Raw genomic sequence first — 17,428 nt, 5'->3', positions numbered from 1 at the left:
TGCAGTTAATTAGACAGACTTCTGATGTAAGCACTGCCTGAGTTGCTGTCAGCAAACCTACCAGATTAACTTCATAGTACTATTTTATTAAGTGCTATTTTTTATTTTAAAGAGAATAAAAATTAAAAAATTAGAAATGATACAGAATTTTAAAAAAACGATGATAGGAATTCAACAATGGTTGTTATATTGCATATTGTCGTCTTCAAAGTAGTTGTTCAGATTCCAGATATGAGCATGCAAATTGGTCAAAAAATGAAGCATTAACTGTTCCTTTCAATAAACCAATAGAAATTAGTAATACAGTTATCTTAGCTATCTTGTGTATGTATATATATTTTTTCCTTCCTTCTTTCTTTCTTTTCTCCTTTCCCACATCCCAGTTGGTCTACCCTTTTGAGCAGTTTCCCTTTCAGAATATCTATTGTACCTTTCAGATTTTATTTACTCTTTCAGGTTCTTACACTAGGGAGACAATACAATGTTTACACATGCAGGTCTGATTTATTTCACTTATAAGTATACAAGAAACACATTTAACTTAAGTGTTATTTTAAAACTCACTGTGTCGTGGGCTCTAAGACTTAACAGAGGGGTGGTCAACTTTATGGATTCAAGTAGTAGACACATTAATTTCTTCATATGCTCACGGAAATTTCTAGCTCCTACTGAGGCTTATCAGGCTTATAAAATATATTTAATATTTTTGACTGTTAAATATAAATGGCTTTCTGTAAATATTGCTTAGTAGATAAGAGCTGCTTCTAAAATCAGATGGAGTAAGCATTCATTAAGTTTTGACCCTAAGCACATAACATTTTTTCACCTTGGTTTTCACAGGATGGTAACAGAACCTACTTTATAGGGCTATTATGATAAAATTAATACCTATAAAGGACTTAGAACAGTGCCTGTCACACAGTGAATACTACATAAACACTGTAGGTATGAACAAGATCTCCAGGCGACCACTAGTAACTCTACTGCTGAAAATCATGGGCACAAAAATCTTAGGTCCTCAAGAGCAGTCAGGTTCATTCATTTCACTGTCCCTGTCTCCTGAAATACATTTGGTACAGAGTAGGCACTAAGCCTACAACTGAATGATGCCTGTATTAGAAAGCAAGTTTTTCCCCATAGGGGAAGCACTTTCAGCTAGAAATAAAAAATATCCCTTTCTCAATTATCTAAATTGGGCTCCTTCTGCAGTGTGTGACATCAGTTGTGTATATGAAAAGGAGAAAGTAACAAGGCCTGCTTCTTAAAGCTTCATCATTGAAATTCAGATTCCAATGGGCCAGAATATCAACTTGTGTCTGAATTCCTCAGACTTGTTGCCTGAGTCATCTGGCTAAGAATCTGGAAGCTCCCTACATCCTGCAGTTATTTTCTTGATAATAACAGTTCTTTAATTGCATAATAAATAATTTTGCCCTTTCCTTTGGCATAGGAATGTGAAATACAGTAAGACCTGAAAGTGCTTTTCTTTAATAAATGTTCTTCTTATGCTGAAATAATAACCAGCCTAAGATTAATAGCTTCTTTCCCCGAGAGCACTTGCAATTCAAGAGAACATAAATCAAGATCAAGTCCATCACGATATGTAATCCATTATACTCAGTATTTTTGTGTGCTATGAAATGGTAGTTAAATCAGCAGCTGCAATATCTGTCTCCCTCAATAAATACAGGTCCTAGGAGCTGGGGGTAGTTCGGAAATAGTGTTTACTCTATGTGTGAGGCCTTATTACCAGGAACGAACACACACACACACACACACACACACACACACAAATAACAATATGTGGGCCCTAGTAAAATCATGACATTCGTTTGACAACGTCACATGAAATATTAAAATTTCATTTAATTGATGGCACACATAACCAGTATCTTATTCAAAGTTGAAAATTTTTAATGTTTAATTCTGAAGTTCTTGAGAAGTATAGTAGTATATAATCTAAGCTCATATAGTAGTGTATGGGCTTAGCATCATTAATTCAAATTAATGAAGTATTAACATAATAGCACAAAATCAGGTATAGTAATTTAGGTAATTAATTTCTTTGGAAAGTATATACCAAGTACCTCCAAGTTTAATCATTTAATTGTCCCTGTACTGAAGAGTTAACAGCACAGAGACAGAACAACAGTTCTGACTACTTATCCTTGAAAATGTCTGCTTACAAAGTTGGTCCTTGGCTTGCTTCTGGAAATTTTGATTTCTAAAAGGTTCAAAATTTTCACTAATGTCAGTGTCTCACTGTCCCTAAACTGTTTGTATAAAAAATATAATTTAAGTAAACATCTGGTTTTCTGAGAGTCTAAAATTTGGGTACACACTGGGCACAATGTGGCTATATGACCAGCCCCCAAGAAAGAAGCTGAATCTCTAACAAATGTGGTTTGCAAATTTCAAAAATCTCAACACAACTTACAGCTCAAAGAATTAAGTAATGTGTGTTCTTTGTAACCCTTCTGAGAGGACTCATCGAAGCCTGCATCTCATCTCTATTTGACTTCTGACTGGGCCTTTTCCTTTCACTGAACCTGATTTGTATTCTTTCACTGTAATAAATGATACTCATGGCCATGAACAGGACTATATGCTGAGTCCCAAGACCTCTACTAATGAAACACCAAAACTGACACTGATCTCAGTTTAAGGACCTTGTATCAGTCAGTGCTTACTAGAGAAACAGATATAATACAAAATATACAAATATACAAGAATTTACAAGACTAGCTTACAACAGCAGTCCACAGAGTCAGGTGTGGAAGAGTGCAGAAGGGCTATCCGCACACTGGGGATCTGAAGGATCCAGTTGAAGATCTGAAGGTCCGTGTAGTTTCCGGTGTGAGTCTTATCAGGAGGCTGAAGGGTCTGCACCAGAAGGTTGACAGACCGGTGCTGCAAGCTGATGAGTGCATTGGAACCAGGACCGATGTCCATGGTGAAGGAACAGATGAGCTCCTCTGCAGAAAACAGAAACAATCTTTCCTTCTCTGTTTCCCCTTTATAGCATTCTGGCACTAATCCTCCCTAGGGTGGGTCTTCCACACCCAGAACTATGCTGAGCCAATTTAGTTGGGCATTACTTATTCAGGTTGACACAACCAGCTATTGCAGACCTCCAACATATTCCTCTATTTTTAAAAAGAATCACTTAAGGATTAGTTTGCATGCCAACATAAGAAATGGTATGTAAAAGCATTACTAATAAAATTTAGAGATTCCCTAATCATTATAACTCAAGGATTTTTACTAGTTTTAATTATAACTTCTGATTTTGATTACATTGTAGTCAATGTTAGGAATCATTGATAAACTCTTATCTGGTGTCAGAATATTGTTCATGATAATGTCTGACCCACTATAGAGTACCTACTATATTAGGCAGAGCCCACGAGCAAAATTCATAACACTTCCTTCAATAAATTACGCTTATTTTGAGCCATATCTTTGCTTTCACTCTACAGTGACTCTAAAAATGTTTGAGGTACTTTTTTAAGTTTCAAAAACTCAAATTTGCAATCCAACAAAATCCACTGTAGAGAATGGTTACCTTATGCATATATTTTTCTGCACTGAGCTCATCTTGTATATTCTATTTTCCTACTGATATGTTTAATGTATCCTCATTTTTTCAATATTTTTCTAACTTTGTGTGTATTACTCCCATAAACTTTTCAGATGAGTCATACAGGAAGAAGAAAGAAGTGAGTAATGAACTATAATGTGTCTGGGGAGAAAAAAGAAAGCAGTTAATATTAGAAAATGAGAGCCAAAATCTGAGAAAAAGGCAATACAGCACTACAAAGTATAAGACAGATTAAACTGGCCTGTTGGCAGGTATACATGGGCAAGTGGGGTAGATACATATTTTTGTTATTCAGATGGCAGCAAGAGGCTCACATAATTCCTCATTCTCTGATTTCATGTTCATTGAACATTCTTCAGACATGCGTCCCTCAAGGAACGTTAACTTATTTTCAGTGTTTCTTATGTTTTACATGAAACATTAAATTTTTACAGCAACACTTAGGAGTTGTTATCAATATTTTCCAACTGAAAAAGCAGCTGGCCATTTCTGCCAGACTATACTCTGGCCTCCAAAATATCCATGACATCCCTCTTTCCATGTAGCAAACACATGGAAAATACCACATCAAAGTTCAGGTTTTCCATTTGATGTACAGTTGTTTCCATCATATCCAAATGTACAACTGGGCATAGTCATGCATGACTCTAATCTTAGCACTCAGGAGGCTGAGGCAGGAGATCACAAGTTCAAGCTCAGCTTGGGCTATATTGCAAGAATACCTCAACAACAACAAACCCAAACATAGATCCTTTTAATACACCAATCAAGGAACTAAAAATCAGTGTATCTGCCCATCACTTACAACTCAATGAACACTTGTGGAGCAGGGACACAAGATAATACAATACAAGTAAATCTCCCATTTGCAGAAAGAAAGTTGGTAAACCCAGCAGTCACTTATCCATAGCAACAATGAAATTCTGAAAGGATGCATGGTGAAGACTTCTTGGCCAATGTATGTAGCTAACTCAATTTGCTCAGTATTCAAGATGGATAAGATTTCCATCCTACCATGATGTACAAAAGAAGTTAATAGGCTGATCAACCTATCTCCATTATTATAAATTATTAAATGTTTGATTTTCCCAATAGATAATAAATTCTATGAAATTTTTATTTCACCATATCTACCCCAAATGATTACCAAAGTGTTTGGCACGTAGGACATGTTCAATAAATATTTAATGAGTGACTGAATAAAGTACAACCATTATAGTCTAGTTGGTCATTGTATTTTTCAGTATAAATTAATAAATAGAAATCTTGAGGCATGTACCAATCTTCACCAAATTTGATGAGTGTCTTAGTTACTTTTTTCACTGCTGAGACAAAATCCCCAACACCCAAAGTTAAAGAAGGAAAAGTTTATTTGGCTTACAGTTCATGGAGGTTTCAGTGTATAGTTGGCTGGCTCCAAGAAAGAGTGGCACATGGCAGAGGGGCTTTGCAGAGGGAAGAGAGTTCATTGCACATAAAAGACAGCAAAAGCAACAAGGGACAACCACAACTCTTTCTGTCCTTTATATTTTATCCAGGCTACCCACCCTTAGATAATTCTTCATCCCAGCACTCTTTAATTCTAGCATTGCACCATGAATCAATTCTAGCTGTCACATACTCTAAATCCAGCCACCTCTGAAAAATCCCCACCTACAACCACATGAGGCTTCAGGGGAACATCTAAACACAAGCCATAATGGTGAGACTGGATTATTGGTCCTGAGGCAAGACCATTTGGCCTCCCTGAGTTTCTTGTCTTACACAGCTATACCCCAGACACTGTATAGACCCACTGGATCCCCTTAATTATAATACTTAGTTTTGTAGTTTTAACTTCAGAAGCACAGAACTGGATACTGGATTATTTAATCATGGACCTTATTTTCATCATTGTCTAAACATAGCCCTCATATTTTATAAATTTATTTTTACTTAATGATGTAATAAATACCACAAAACCATCATCCTACCAAAAGACTTGAACATTACAAGTAATTTATATCTACTATGGGCTCCTCTTCTATCCTGCCCACATCTTCTGCCTACCTTATAGCGTTATGGTAACCACTAGCCACAATTTTGCTTCTTATTCTTTATTTTTTAAGTAAGTGTCTATATACAGACACATGTATTCACCATTATGTTGAAAAAAAAAAAAAAACAGTAATTATACAGTGGAGACCTGACAAACACTATTTCTGGGAGGTTATCAAGGTCAGCATGTCACGAATCATGTTGCTGCTCTGTAACTGTCTTAATCACTTTCTCCTTGCTGGGACAAAATACTCAACATCCAGAATGTAAATATGAAGTTTATTTTGGCTCACAGTTTCAGACATTTCAGTCCACGGTGGACCGGCTCCAAAGCAGAAATGGCATGGTGGAAGGGCCCAAGCAGAGGAAAGCTTCTCAGATTGCTACGGCAAACAGAAACACCAAACAACACCCAGGATTTGGGGGTAGATTCATTTAATGTCAGATGGGCACTGACAGGGAATCAATTGTCCCTCAAAATGTCAGGCCCTGAAGGCTCAGAGAGGGAGGTTTTTATGGGGTCTAAAGGGGAGGTACAGAGGTAGAGTACTTGGCTTTCTTTGGCTCCTACAATAGGCATCATAGTGACCAGCCATTTCTAAGAAACAGAAGCAACTGGAACTGCAGCAGGAATTGTCCATGGGCAAATGAAGTATTCTGGCTGGGGGAACAGCATTTTCTGCTATAAGATCATGGTGGCCAGGAAGCAGAGAACAAAAGGGGAAACCAGGGAAAAAGACTACTCAGGCCCCACCTCTTAACAGTACATTTAGCTATTCATCAGTGGAAGAACCTACTGGTGCCCCCATGATCCAATCACCTTCCACACACATGAAAAGTTTGGGGGACATTTGAGATCTAAACTATAAAGCTGTATGATCTAAACCTAGAGAATGTAAAAAAGCAATGGCCCTTACCTTTGTGATCTTCCTCCCTGAACCCCATAGCCCCAACCTATATAAACAACAAATTCCAGTTGAGGGCATCCTACAGTATACCTACCCAGTACTCATCAGAACTGAGTTAGCAAAAGACATGAAATCTGAGAAACTGACAAAGTCAAGAGAAATTGAAGGAGATGTAACGTGCTTTCCTAGATGGGTCTACAATAGAAAAAGGATATTAGGTAAAACAAATTTAATACATATATCAATACTGGTTCATTAATTATAAAAAAAATGTACCACGTAAGATATCAATACTTTTTTTTTCCCCTAGTACTGGGAATCGAACTCACAACCTTGCACTTGCCAGGCAGGAGCTGTGCTGCTGAGCTAAATCCCCAGCCCCAAGATATCAATACTATAATATAGAAAACGGGGTATGGGACATAGAGAAATTATCTATACAATCTTTCTATAAATCTAAAACCTCTAAAAGATTGTTTAAAAATGTCAAGTTCAAAATACTTTTTGAGATAATTCTGCTTAAGAACTTTTTAAAAAATAAGGCACCAATCAGCCTTAATGAACCAATGTTGATTTCAATCCTTTTTGAAGAAACATGACTCGCCAAGTAAATCTGATGTTTATGTTAAGTTTATCATGGTAGAATATATGAAGAATACTTGGATGTTGCTTGATGAACTAAGGGGTAATTTACATTTAAAAACAAAAGGTTCAGTAATACATTTTTCAACTCGAGAGTTTTCCAAAAATTTATATTGGGCTGGGGATTTAGCTCAGCGGCAAAGCGCCTGCCTGGCAAGCGCAAGGTCGTGAGTTCGGTTCCCGGTACTGGAGAAAAACCAAAAAAAAAAAAAAAAACCCAAACAAAAATTTATATTTAGTCTAATGTTTAAAATGTGAGACACATTTTCTACAGAAATATTAATTTTCCCTTTATAAAATTGGTATCTTTCTGATACATAATAAATACATTTGTAGTGGGGGACTGATATAAACAGTGGTCAATTCCTAGGCCAGCCCAGTGAGCTGATTTTAAGCTTTTAAAAAGCAAAAGCAGATATTTGCAATGAAAACAGTATAAAACTATATCATGAAAAATTTTGTTTTTAAATTTAAAAGATGCACACAGTTATTTCAAATCTATCACCAAGTTTTTAAGCCAGCGGCTAACTCTGGTCTTTTACATATGACCTTATACCTAGAAATGCAAAGAGGAAAGATGTTAAACTGAGGTGAGTGGGGGGTAGAGGGACCTTGCAGAGTTTAAAAGGCAGAAGTTTCTGTTATTTCCAAAAGTAAAAGGAGGCTAGTATACTACAGATGAAAAAGAGATGAGGACTTTGGTTCCCCTAATTCTAGAAACAATCAGGTGCCCGCCTATTCATAGGGTGGGCAGGAGCACGTCTGTAGCAATTAAACACAAATGGGCAGTCAGCTCATGCATCAAGCTGGTGAGAACCAGAATACACAGGTGGATAGCTGCTGGCAGATTCTGACTCCATGGAAGTGTGCTGCCTAGCTGACAACAAAAAAGAAAGCATACTCACACAGGAGACCAGCAGAAATGCTGACAGGAGTGAGGAGGGTGAGGAGACCAGCAGAAATGCTGACAGGAGTGAGGAGGGTGAGTTTTTAATATGGAGAATAGAAGAGGAAGAAATAAAGTTTCCTTGACTTCTCAGCCAAAATGTTAAAACTAGCTGAGTCAGTTTCTATAGCACAGCCAGGACTTAAGTGTGATGTAGAATTTAGGGTTTGTGTATACCAGTTAGGAAGTATCTCGTAAGAAATTCTGTTTCATAAACACTATACATTTGTTTCTTTAAAATAAAACTATATTTTAAGAACTTTCCAAAAAAAAATTTTTTTTTTTTTTTTTTTTGGCCTTTTTGAGTCAGGGTCTTGCTATGCAGTTCAGGCTGGCCTTGAGCTCACTTTGTAGCCGAGGATAGTCTCGAACTCGCAATGATCCTCCTGCCTCAGCTTCCCAAGTGCTGGGATTATAGGCGTGCGCCACCAAGCCCAGCTAACATTTCAAAACTTAAAAACAAAAATTTTCGCCTATTTTCCAGTGTTTTTTTAAAACTATCAGTTTTTTTAATACATTAAGAACTTCAAACTTTCGTTTCCCCCTCCCTACCAGTTTACAAACTAGTGTGTGCTTCCATACCTTTTTTACCTATTCAATGAATATATGAATGCATTCTTGCATCATTTTATAAAACATATGTATTGAAAATATTTGAGAGGAAAATATCCTGCTTCTATCTGTATGGTATACCAAAATTTTCAACCATTTCCATATTGACAGGTATCTGTTTTTGCAACTGGAAATGCACAAGGATCTCCACACACGCATTGTATGCTACTCAATTTATGTTCCCTTAAATATGTTTGTTGAGTAACAAACTCAATAATCTCACCAGTTCATAATAAACATTGGTGTCCAGCTCACTTGTATTCAGTGCAAGTCATACTCTTGTGGGGAATTTGCTTCCAGTAGTAATTTCAATGATCCACCTTTTGATTATTTTACAGAGTTCTTCATTTCTACACTAAGGATAGGACAGACCTTGGCAGATGGCAAGATATGACTAATGGTCAAGACTGGCTATGACTTAGCACGTCTACCAAGATCTCACTGGCTTACACCGAATCCTGTAGTTCTACTCTAACTGCAAAGACATCTTGGAAATAGTCTTCCTGGGTGCTTAAAAGAAATGGATGCACATTAAACAACACATGCTAAATGTTTTTACACATTTGTACTTGTAAAGGATATACTCTTGGACTAAAACTTCTAGACTGTAAAATTTCCATGTATGTGTGTAGCTACTTTGCAAAAAACCATAGTATTTCCTGTTTCTATCAACAGAGTAAGAATGCTTAGCAACATTCTTGCTCTTCTAAATCTTCCCTCTAGATGACAAAGTATGGACATTAAATCAACCAAATTCCTGCCTAAAGATTCTAGTTTAACTTCCACCCATGTGAAATACACATGTGAAAATTAAAAGTGGAGAAAGTCAGCTGCATTTATCTCACTGCACACACTTTAGAGGCATGCGATGGCACACATGGTGTGTACCGGGGCTTCCAAGTGATGTTCTGCTTTGTGCTGCAAACACCGAAGATTCCCAGCAGTGGACTTCCACAATTAACAGACACCACTGTTAATGTACTTTAAGAACCCAATGGTCAATTATCCCTCTTCACCCCCGCCCCACCCGTACTGGAAATCAAACTCTGGACCTTTCGCTTGCCATGCAGGAACTTGTGCCCCGGAGATATATCCCCAGCCCACAATCGTCAATCTTAAACTGATTCCAAAGGTTTGAGAAAAACTTCATTAATTGCTTTATAAGTGAATATTAAAATTAAATTTGTAGTGACTACAATCATTGTTTTTCTGACATGCATATTTACAGGACTCTATATAAAATTTTGTTTATAAACTGGGTATTACCAATAAATTTTCAGACTATTATTGTAATAAGTACATAAAACTGAACTGTTGTAGATTAACGAATGGTCAGCTTGCAACACCCAGCTGAACTGAGGCAGCGTGGTTCTGGGTATGGAAGGCCCACATGAGGATTATTGCCAACAGCATAGAAAGAGAACTGGAGGGAAGATGTTGTACTGTTGATTCTCCTGGAGAAGCTTGTCACGCTGGTTTCCTGATATGAACTCAGCTGTTCCCATGGTGGGAGCTCAGGTCCTTGCTGTTGCTGAGCATGGCTGTGGTTCACTTTGGGGGAGCTCTGGTCCTTAACTTGGCAAAAAATCCTAACAGTTCCTATTTCTACCAACAGAGTAAGAATGCTTAACAACACTTTTGCTCTAAATCTCCCCTCTCCACATAATAAAATATGGAAATTACTTTGAGCATTGCTTCCTGGCTCTGGTGCAGAACCCTCAGCCTGCTGGCACAGATCCTCCATCTCGCTGGTGCAGACCTTCCAGCTTCCACCACTGACCTTTGGGCTTTTTCCCAGTGTAGACTGTTGATACAGACTTCCATGAGACATTGTCATGGGCTCCAGGCCTCCAGCTGGACTTGTGGAGAACATTGCCATGAGCTCTAGGTCTTTAGCTGGACTCATGCAGCACAGTGCCATGGGATCCAGGCCCTCAGCTGGATTTTTTGGGTCTCTTAGTGTGCGGACAGATTATTTGCACTCCTGCATTTGACTTTTTGGGTAAATACCATAAAATAATCCTATATATTATGTGTCCTGTATGAAACACATTCCCTTGAAAACCCTGACTTAAGCAGTTGTCTTCAATATCACTCAATTGTCTGATTTTTTTTTATTAGGACATAATCCACATACAAAATACATCCTTTAAAGTTGTTCAGTTCAGTCATTTGTAGTACATTTGCAAAGCTGTGCATCAATCACCACTAATTCCTGCTTATCTGATTTTTAAATTACTTCTTAAAAATGGAAAAATGAAAGTGCAGTTCTTTTGCAGGTGAAATCCATCATTTTAAAATGATAGCAGTTTATCAATCCAAGTAATCAGTTTTCACACAGTTTCAATAACAGCAGCAATTTCCTTGAATTGCCTATAGAAATTCTAGAAAGAAAGGGGAAAAATATTAACTTTTGCTTTTAGAGGATAAAGTAGTCCCTTAATTATACTGACCAGGTACCATGTAACACATTGTTCTCTTGCTACACCCTTAACTACTAAAAGTTGCTATGAGAAACAAAGAGGTGCTATTTGGTACTATGAACAAAAATATTACAGTAGAACCAGGTAATTAGCTCATGAGTAAACCTTTTCAAGCACGTGAGAAAATTCCTTTTTAACATCACATCAGAAGTCAAATGTATTGGTACAAACCTTTAACTCCAGCACTGGGAGGCTGAGGCAGGTGGACAGCAAGTTGAGCTGATCTTGCGCAACTTAGTGACTCAGTGAGATTCCATCTCAAAATTTTAAAGAATGGGCTAGGGATATAGCTCAATTTCAAGGCCCTGGGGTCAACCCCCCAGTATTGTTAAAAAAAAAAAAAAACAATGAACAGAGGCAACAGAAGAGTAGAATGGTGACTGTCAGGAATTGGGAGTGGGAAAAATGGGGAAATGTTGATCAAAAGTTATAAGACTTTCAGTTATAAAAGTTCTGAGAATCTGAGGTACAATATGGAGCTTATAATTAATAGTGTATTATTTGAAATTGCTGGAAGATTTTAAATGTCCTTACCCCACACACACACAAACTATATGTGACAATGAATGTGTTTGGTTGTAGTTATCATTATAACATATACTTTTATCTAATCATCTCATTGCACACCTTGAAAATACAGAATTTTTGTCAATTATACAATAACGCTGGGGAAAAAAAGATTGCCCATTTATATTTTTTCCTATAAGAAAAAACTTTTTCTAGAGGTGGAAATCAGAAAGCATGAATGCTGCAAAGAATGATAAGAAGTAGACCAGCAGTTGCAAGTTACAAAAAAGGACTGAGATCTGTATCTTCTTTTTAAATTGATTTGGTCTTTATATTCAGTTGAAGGCTACTTATGTATCACAACATACTATATTTATTCCATTTTCCCCAAATCCTAATTCCTTCCAAAAACAATAATCAACATTATTTTATGATCATTATTTTTGTTTTAAAGCAAAGATGTTTTCAAAGAAAGAAATCAAAGGTAAAGAAATGCCTTAAAATGTAGCGTTCAAATATTATGATATAATGGTATATGAGAAGCCTTTTTTTAAAAAAAGCTTAATTATGTTTTTAGTTAGTTTTACAAATAATCCACTTTTTATTTTCATTTATTCACGATGTTTGCATTTATTAGAGTATCCAACTTTTCCCTGAGTACTAACTGCTGTTAGGAATTCCTTTCTATTCATAGGCTGAAGGGTTTAGAACTAACAAAAGCAACATGTATAGGCCAGTTGAATTAGATAATAACAAAACACCTCCTGGGGTAGCCGGCTGTGGTGGTGCAAGTTTGTAATCCCAGCACTTGAGAGGCTGAGGCAGAAGGACAATTGCGAGTTTGAGACCAGCTTGGGCTACAAAGTAAACTCAAGGCCAGCTTGAACTGCATAGTGAGACCCTGTCTCAAAAACACACACACAAAAAAACACCCACACCTCCTGGGATGTACATTCAAAAGAAAATCTGATTTATTCCCTCCCTTTTTTTCTTCCTTGGTTACAAAAAAGTGATAAAATGTTACCAAAAAAGTGGTAAAATGATAATATAAAAAACATAACTCTAAACATAAACTATTAAGTTATTTAAACTCCTAGCTAATAAAACTAGTCAACAGGTACAGTCAGTCTGATGTGCATTTTGTAAACATTACTCAGGAAACAGAGTCAACACTACTGAAAGAAAAGATTCATTTAGCTTATCAGTATTGATTACAACACCTAAAGGAAAAAGAGTAAGTTAAATGCAATATCCGTGGGAGAAGATGAAAATACCCTCAGACAACTGTTAAAGCAACCAAACGCCACAGTACACAAATTCATATTTTACTGAAAATAAAACAGGGGTCAGGGATATAGCTCAGGGGCTTAAGCATTTGCTTGGCAAGCCTGAGGTCATGAGTTTGATTCCAGGTACCAAAAAAAGATCGAAAATAGAACAAGTTTCCATCTTTTGTGTGTACAAACACATGTAAAATACATCAACTTGCAAGTAAAAACAATGAAAATTTTCTCTTTAAAAGATTTTTATGCAGTTTTCTAAGAAGCAGTTATAGAAAAATGTACTAAAATTCAATGAGTTAAACTACAAACCTGAAACTGTGGAATTGTCATTTCAAAAGATTTGTTCTTTACGTGACCTGAATGATCTGCCACTTTTAACATCACCGCAACATAAGGATATTTTAGAGATCTGCAACTGTCCGAGCTCACAGCCATACCCAGTTTCCACTGCAAATCTATAAGCTTTAATAAAACAACAAAAAACAAAACATTAGTAATACCATTGCCTTGAATGCAGATATATATTCAACTTTACTACCTTACACTTGACTTTTAGTTCAATGCTGATAATAGTAAACAAAATGTATATATGGAGAGTGAGAGTGAGTGTCAGGTATATAATGGAAGTAGAGAATGTGACAGCACTATTTTCAATAAGCTTAAATTTTGCTCTGGCACTTCAGAGGATTCCAAATGCTCTGAAATATCTTTTACCTCACCTTCCTGTTCTACATGCCTTTTCCCATTGCACATCCCAAAATACTGGAAGGGAAGGAAGATGGGCTAAGTGATCATAGTTGGTTGAGGCACACGTAAGAGCCATTCCTGTTTCCTTCCTCACCATGCACCTCACCCTCAACCTTTACATTAGCAGAAGGCCGTCTTAGATTTCATCAGTCTTCATGATACGTGCATGTCAGGTGATTATGTCATGTGTTATGCAGTTTACATGCATTAAATGCCTCCCTGAATCATCATCACATTATAGGTTATTATTTCCATTTTGCAGATGACAAATCTCAACGTCAGAGAGTTAAGGTAATATGCACAAGGTCACACACTTCTGGAATGACAATAAAAGCTGAAGTCTGTTTGACTCCAAAGAGTACATGTTTACTAGCTGCCTCAATACTTTTCAGTTTCAGGCAGTGACTGTTCAATGCTGTCACCGCATAAAACAGGACTGGATAAATGCAGCTCTTCTAAAACTTAAATCTGTGGGTACAAGAATTCTCTCATTTCCAAAGCTTAAGGATGTGTCTGGTTCAGGCATTTAAAAAAATACTTGCTGGTTGACAGATACCCTTTGCTGCCAAACTAACGTTACCACGTGATCTCATTTTTTGACAGGTCTAACAATTGATCTTTTAGTCTGTTCAGTTCTCGTTAGGACGAAGCAATAACTTTCAAGTGCCTTATAAGCTGGGCCAGAAACTAGAAATTGGTTGCTTTTTATAATTTTCTTCATAAAGGTTTAAAACATCTTTTGTTAGATTTATTGCAAGATAGGTTGTAATTTATTTCTTAATGTTGTGTGATCTTGTTTAAATATATTCCCACTCTGTGTTTGAACTACAAAAAAACAATTTAAAACATTTACAGCAGTTCTGTCAAATAAAAACATTACAGTGTGTTCTAATCCACTTTATTTACCTAGATCTGGCAGCCTGCAATTTTTGGCTCTTCCCAAAAATCAGCATGATCACAAAAGGAAAACCCTTTGAGTTGATTCAGGACATCAAAGCAGCCATGAAGGCACAATTAAAGACAGGAAAGAGGTCTTCCAGAACTGCTTTAGAAAATAGCAAAAAAGATAAGTGTATTCCAAGCAAGAAGTATTTTGAGGGAGATAATTGGCAATACGTCTTTTACTTTAACAAATTTTAAAAATTTAAACATTCACTGTGTTTTGTGATTGTACCTTGTAAGTAAACAGACAAAATGCTTTGAGTGAGAATGAATAAAAATGCACTAACTGGTAACTCAGGGCAAAGTAACTGACTACTATCTCTGAGTTCTACCTCTCAGAATCCTCAAAGCAGCAGCAAGATGAGTTTGGAGACAGCAAGAAGTCAATGGGCACCTCTTTCAGCCTCGGTATTCTTACTTTTTACCTTAGCACTCTTGTATTTTGTATGAATCTGCATAACTCTTAACCTAAAATATTCTAGCTTTAGGATTCTTCCTAAAGGTGAGTTTTAAATTACTTACCTAAAAATAGCTGCAAAAACACTTGAAACAAGAAAGGAGACTAAGATATACTTAATTAAGTTAAATTCTTATTCACAGCATAAAAAGTATGTTCTCTGCTGGGTTAAAAAGGTACAGTCCATTTTCAAAACAACTCTTAAAGAGCAAGAAAAGTCTGCAGCGCTATCTCTGCAAATTTTAATAATTTCTTGTATGTCCACCACATTCAAAAATAATGTATTCTCATCTTCGAATAAAGGTACCTAATCAACAAAAAACCATACGGTCTGTACTAGGGGCTAGGGTAGGCGGAGAGCTGAAATTACAGCGGCAGGGGCCACCATTTCGGGTGCAAAGGGGAAGGTGCAATACAGCGATGAGGGCTGAAAGTCTCGGGCTCGCGAATACCGGTAATGAAATGGAAAACCTGGGCAAGGCTCACAGCTGCACCGTCCTCCAGCCGAGGGAGGCGGGCCGGGCGCTGCCGCCCGCCCTGGTCTAGAGGCGGTGGGCTGGAGACAGGGCGGGGCGGCCTCTGACTCACCTGGTCGGTGACCTGAAACGGAAGCAGAAAGCACAGATTAGGGAAAGACCTTTCAGGAACGAGAGTCCTGATGCCCCTTCTCCTTCTCAACAGGGACTTACCTCGGATTTAGCATCCAACATCGGCTCCCTAGAGCCAGGTCCCTCCATGGCACTAGTCCAGGCTCGGAAGAGCTCCCTAGACAACACTTCCGCTTCCGCTTCCATTTCCGGCCTCTGGTGGCCCAGCGCACGGGGCAGACGGGAGGGGCAGAAGGGAAACAAATATCTTTAAGTACCTCAGCTTTTGTCCCAATTATACATCAATTCTAAAGAAATACTCAGTGCCAGTTATACTAATATAGGAGAAAAGTCAGAAATCTTGGAAGATACCTTACGAAGGGAAGGAATAGTTAAATTTAGGACGCTGCCTCCCCTATCTTAAACTGTAGATGGGGCGCTCCCAGTTTGGAGGCCAGGACTCGGCTCGAGCGCAAGCGCAAATATGTGACGGCGCTAGTAGCAAATTTGAAAACAGCAACAACTGCTACTGGGCGTTTTTGTCCTGAGAGGGAGATGCCTGTGAGAGCTATAGTTATACGATGAACTCATCTAGCTGTGTGTGGGAAAGAAGGGAAGATGCCTTGTCTCCGCTGACACCATCTTACTCCAATCTTCAACTTGACTACAGCAATACCTTCTCAGCCCTCTTCTCTCTTATTTATCTCAAGTGCATTCCACAGAATCGAGTGATTTTTTTTCACTGCCAACTTTGTATTTTGGAAAACCTGAAAATCTTCTCATAAAAGTTTCAAAAGTAGTTCAATGAACATCTCAATTCCCTTTATCAAGATTGAAAAACTGTCTACGTTTTCCACATTTCTTTTTTTCAATGTCTACATGCATAGTAATAAGAATACTTCTAATACTTGAATATGTATCCTATCCTCTAAGAAAGAAATGCTCCTAAATAGCCACAAGTCAGAACTTTACCGTTGATAAAATACAGTTATCTAATACTTGGGCATTAACATTTGCCATTCTTTTCTAGAATATTCTTAAAAATTGTCTGCCCCGCTTAAAAGCCGAATCCAATCACGGTCTGTGGTTAAACTTCGAGATCGTCTGTTTGCTCTGTTCTGTTAGGCTTTTCCATGTGTTGTTGGGGGAGGAGTGCGTGCGTCTAGACACATGACTACCAGCGTCTTGGGGTCACCTCGTTATGGCTCATGATTGTTGGGGATAGAGGAAGCTGCCCTTCAATCTCAATTGTCAGAGGAAGACTGATTAACCTGCCACAGTCATGTGCACACCCCTCGAACCAATACCGGGTCTAGGTTGTTGCTTTCCTATTTTCACTCCATCTCCTGATATGTCTGTAAGGGATAGAATTATGTGACTGGTAAAAGCACTAGCAGCAACAGGGGTAAAAATATACCTGTAAGAGATAGAGATGAAAGTGAGGCAACACAACTTAGATGAAAAGATGCTAGGGAAACAAAACCAATAAATGCTCATTAAACATACTTACTATGCTACATTATACTGTCTACTTCCTAAGATTCCCAGAATCTATGTATATGTCACATTGCATGGCATGGGGGAATGAAGATTGCTGTCTACTGACCTTAAAAGATATTCCTGGATTACTCAAGTGAGTAATAACAAGCATCCTTAAATGTGGAAGATGAAACCAG

At 37.6% G+C, this 17,428-nt stretch overlaps 1 protein-coding gene across 3 annotated transcripts; it reads right to left on the bottom strand.

Annotated features, from left to right (window-relative positions):
* Positions 1 to 1,846: 1,846 nt before the first annotated feature.
* Commd6 (COMM domain containing 6) lies at positions 1,847 to 15,962 on the bottom strand. Of its 3 annotated transcripts, none has more exons than XM_013516579.1 (4): positions 15,855 to 15,962; positions 15,754 to 15,765; positions 13,329 to 13,481; positions 1,847 to 2,975 (listed from the first exon to the last, which is right to left on the bottom strand). In XM_013516579.1, exons 1-4 carry the CDS (start codon positions 15,957 to 15,959, stop codon positions 2,793 to 2,795), a joined length of 453 nt encoding a protein of 150 aa, XP_013372033.1. In that variant the 5' UTR covers positions 15,960 to 15,962; the 3' UTR covers positions 1,847 to 2,792. The 3 variants fall into 3 exon arrangements, with proteins under 3 accessions (XP_013372033.1, XP_013372032.1, XP_005374234.2); XM_005374177.2 differs by lacking the exon at positions 1,847 to 2,975 and adding an exon at positions 10,842 to 11,130 and having other exon boundaries at positions 15,855 to 15,956; XM_013516578.1 differs by lacking the exons at positions 13,329 to 13,481; positions 15,754 to 15,765; positions 15,855 to 15,962 and adding an exon at positions 10,430 to 11,071.
* Positions 15,963 to 17,428: the final 1,466 nt, after the last annotated feature.

This window comes from Chinchilla lanigera, unplaced genomic scaffold (assembly GCF_000276665.1).
Source record: "Chinchilla lanigera isolate Chin_1 unplaced genomic scaffold, ChiLan1.0 scaffold00003, whole genome shotgun sequence".
Classification (NCBI taxonomy): Eukaryota; Metazoa; Chordata; class Mammalia; order Rodentia; family Chinchillidae; genus Chinchilla; species Chinchilla lanigera.
The sequence above is the reverse complement of the archived record's forward strand: the minus strand, read 5'-3'. Positions and strand labels throughout refer to the sequence as shown.

What these genes read in the sequence shown, in the direction of transcription:
- Commd6 (XM_013516578.1), bottom strand. Translation starts at nt 10,667, where the DNA reads ATGGCACTGTGCTGCATGAGTCCAGCTAAAGACCTAGAGCTCATGGCA. An exon ending in GCCAGGAAGCAATGCTCAAA is followed by an intron (nt 2,976 to 10,429) that starts GTAATTTCCATA and finishes TGTTTTCTGCAG; the next exon opens with AGGAGCTCATCTGTTCCTTC.